This window comes from Myotis davidii, unplaced genomic scaffold (genome assembly GCF_000327345.1).
Source record: "Myotis davidii unplaced genomic scaffold, ASM32734v1 scaffold674, whole genome shotgun sequence".
In the NCBI taxonomy this organism is placed as follows: Eukaryota; Metazoa; Chordata; class Mammalia; order Chiroptera; family Vespertilionidae; genus Myotis; species Myotis davidii.
The window spans coordinates 1329601-1330748 of NW_006286674.1; the positions used below are offsets into that span (position 1 = coordinate 1329601).

The 1148-nt window shown below is 46.3% G+C and overlaps 1 protein-coding gene across 1 annotated transcript in view; it reads left to right on the top strand.

The window, feature by feature from the left end:
- Positions 1 to 335: 335 nt before the first annotated feature.
- The window catches only part of EPHX4 (epoxide hydrolase 4), a 30702-nt gene continuing 29889 nt past the window's right edge, over positions 336 to 1148 (top strand). Inside the window, exon 1 of the mRNA XM_015560319.1 lies at positions 336 to 414. Coding sequence (XP_015415805.1) covers positions 336 to 414 — 79 coding nt within the window. The remainder of the gene's footprint in view (positions 415 to 1148) is intronic.

The following is a 1148-nucleotide window of genomic DNA, read 5'->3' on the forward strand; positions in this document are numbered from 1 at the left end:
GGAGGAGAGAGAGAGAGACTAGGACTAGGTTAAGTGGGAAGGGGAGGCTGTCTCCCGTCACCTTTTTGCCCTTTAGAGCTCAGATCGGCTGTAGGAAATTGTTCCAGGTGGCGCCCTCATGTCTCAGGAGCCTGTCCTTGCCCAGATGATAGAATAAAAGAGTAAATAGAATAAGTCATTTGGAAATCAAGAGTTTATTCAGATCAGCAGAATAGAACATTCACAGATGACCTAAGCAGCAGGAAATCATAAATAAATGGTGCATGTTTGTGGAGAAGGAAGCCAACTAATGAACTTAGAGACCAAAGGAGTGGAATAAAAAGCAAGCGCCCACCATGCATGCAGATTCATCAGTGTCCGCGCTTGTCCCAGAGCCCCTCACAGCCACTGATGTTCCATTTCCTGAGGCTCCAGGTGGTGTCCTTGGTGATGCACCCTACAGTTTGACTCACAGGCCTTTCAAAACTAGCTTCAAATGAGGGGACATTTATGTCACCAAGTGGAGGGTTCCTATTAGGAGCTAGATTGTCCAGCAGCTGGAGTCCAGAAGACCAAGGGCCTTTCTTACCTTTCTTCAGCCCATGATGTAATAAAGAGTTCAGATTTGTGAAACAACAACCACCAAAAAGACCAGTGTCTGGCCCTAGCTGGTTTGGCTCAGTGGCTAGAGCTTCGGCTGTGGACCAAAGGGTCCCAGGTTCGACCCGGGTCAAGGGCATGTACCTTGGTTGCAGGCTCCTTCCCTGTGTAGGCCCTGGTAGAGGACCAGGGCCCAAACAAGAGGCAACCAATTAATGTGTCTCTCACATCGATGTTTCTGTCTTTCCCTCTCTCTAAAAATCAATGGGAAAATATCCTCGGGTGAAGATTAAAAAAAAAAAAGACCAGTGTCTGGCACATGGTAAGTGCAGTAATTTGTTCACTAAATTCAATCAAGTGCCCACGGTATTATGGTATCTTCCAAGACTCACCACCAATAAAAGAAGTTATTGACCTAGGAAGGCATTCTGCAGTTGAGGGCAAAGTCAGATTTACTCTCTTCATTCCACCTGAGGAGAAAAAGTAGTGTAAACTCATCTGAAATGCCTCAGAATGCCTTTCTTCTCACTGGCCATCTAAAGAGTTTCCCCAGAGACACAGACCAAGGA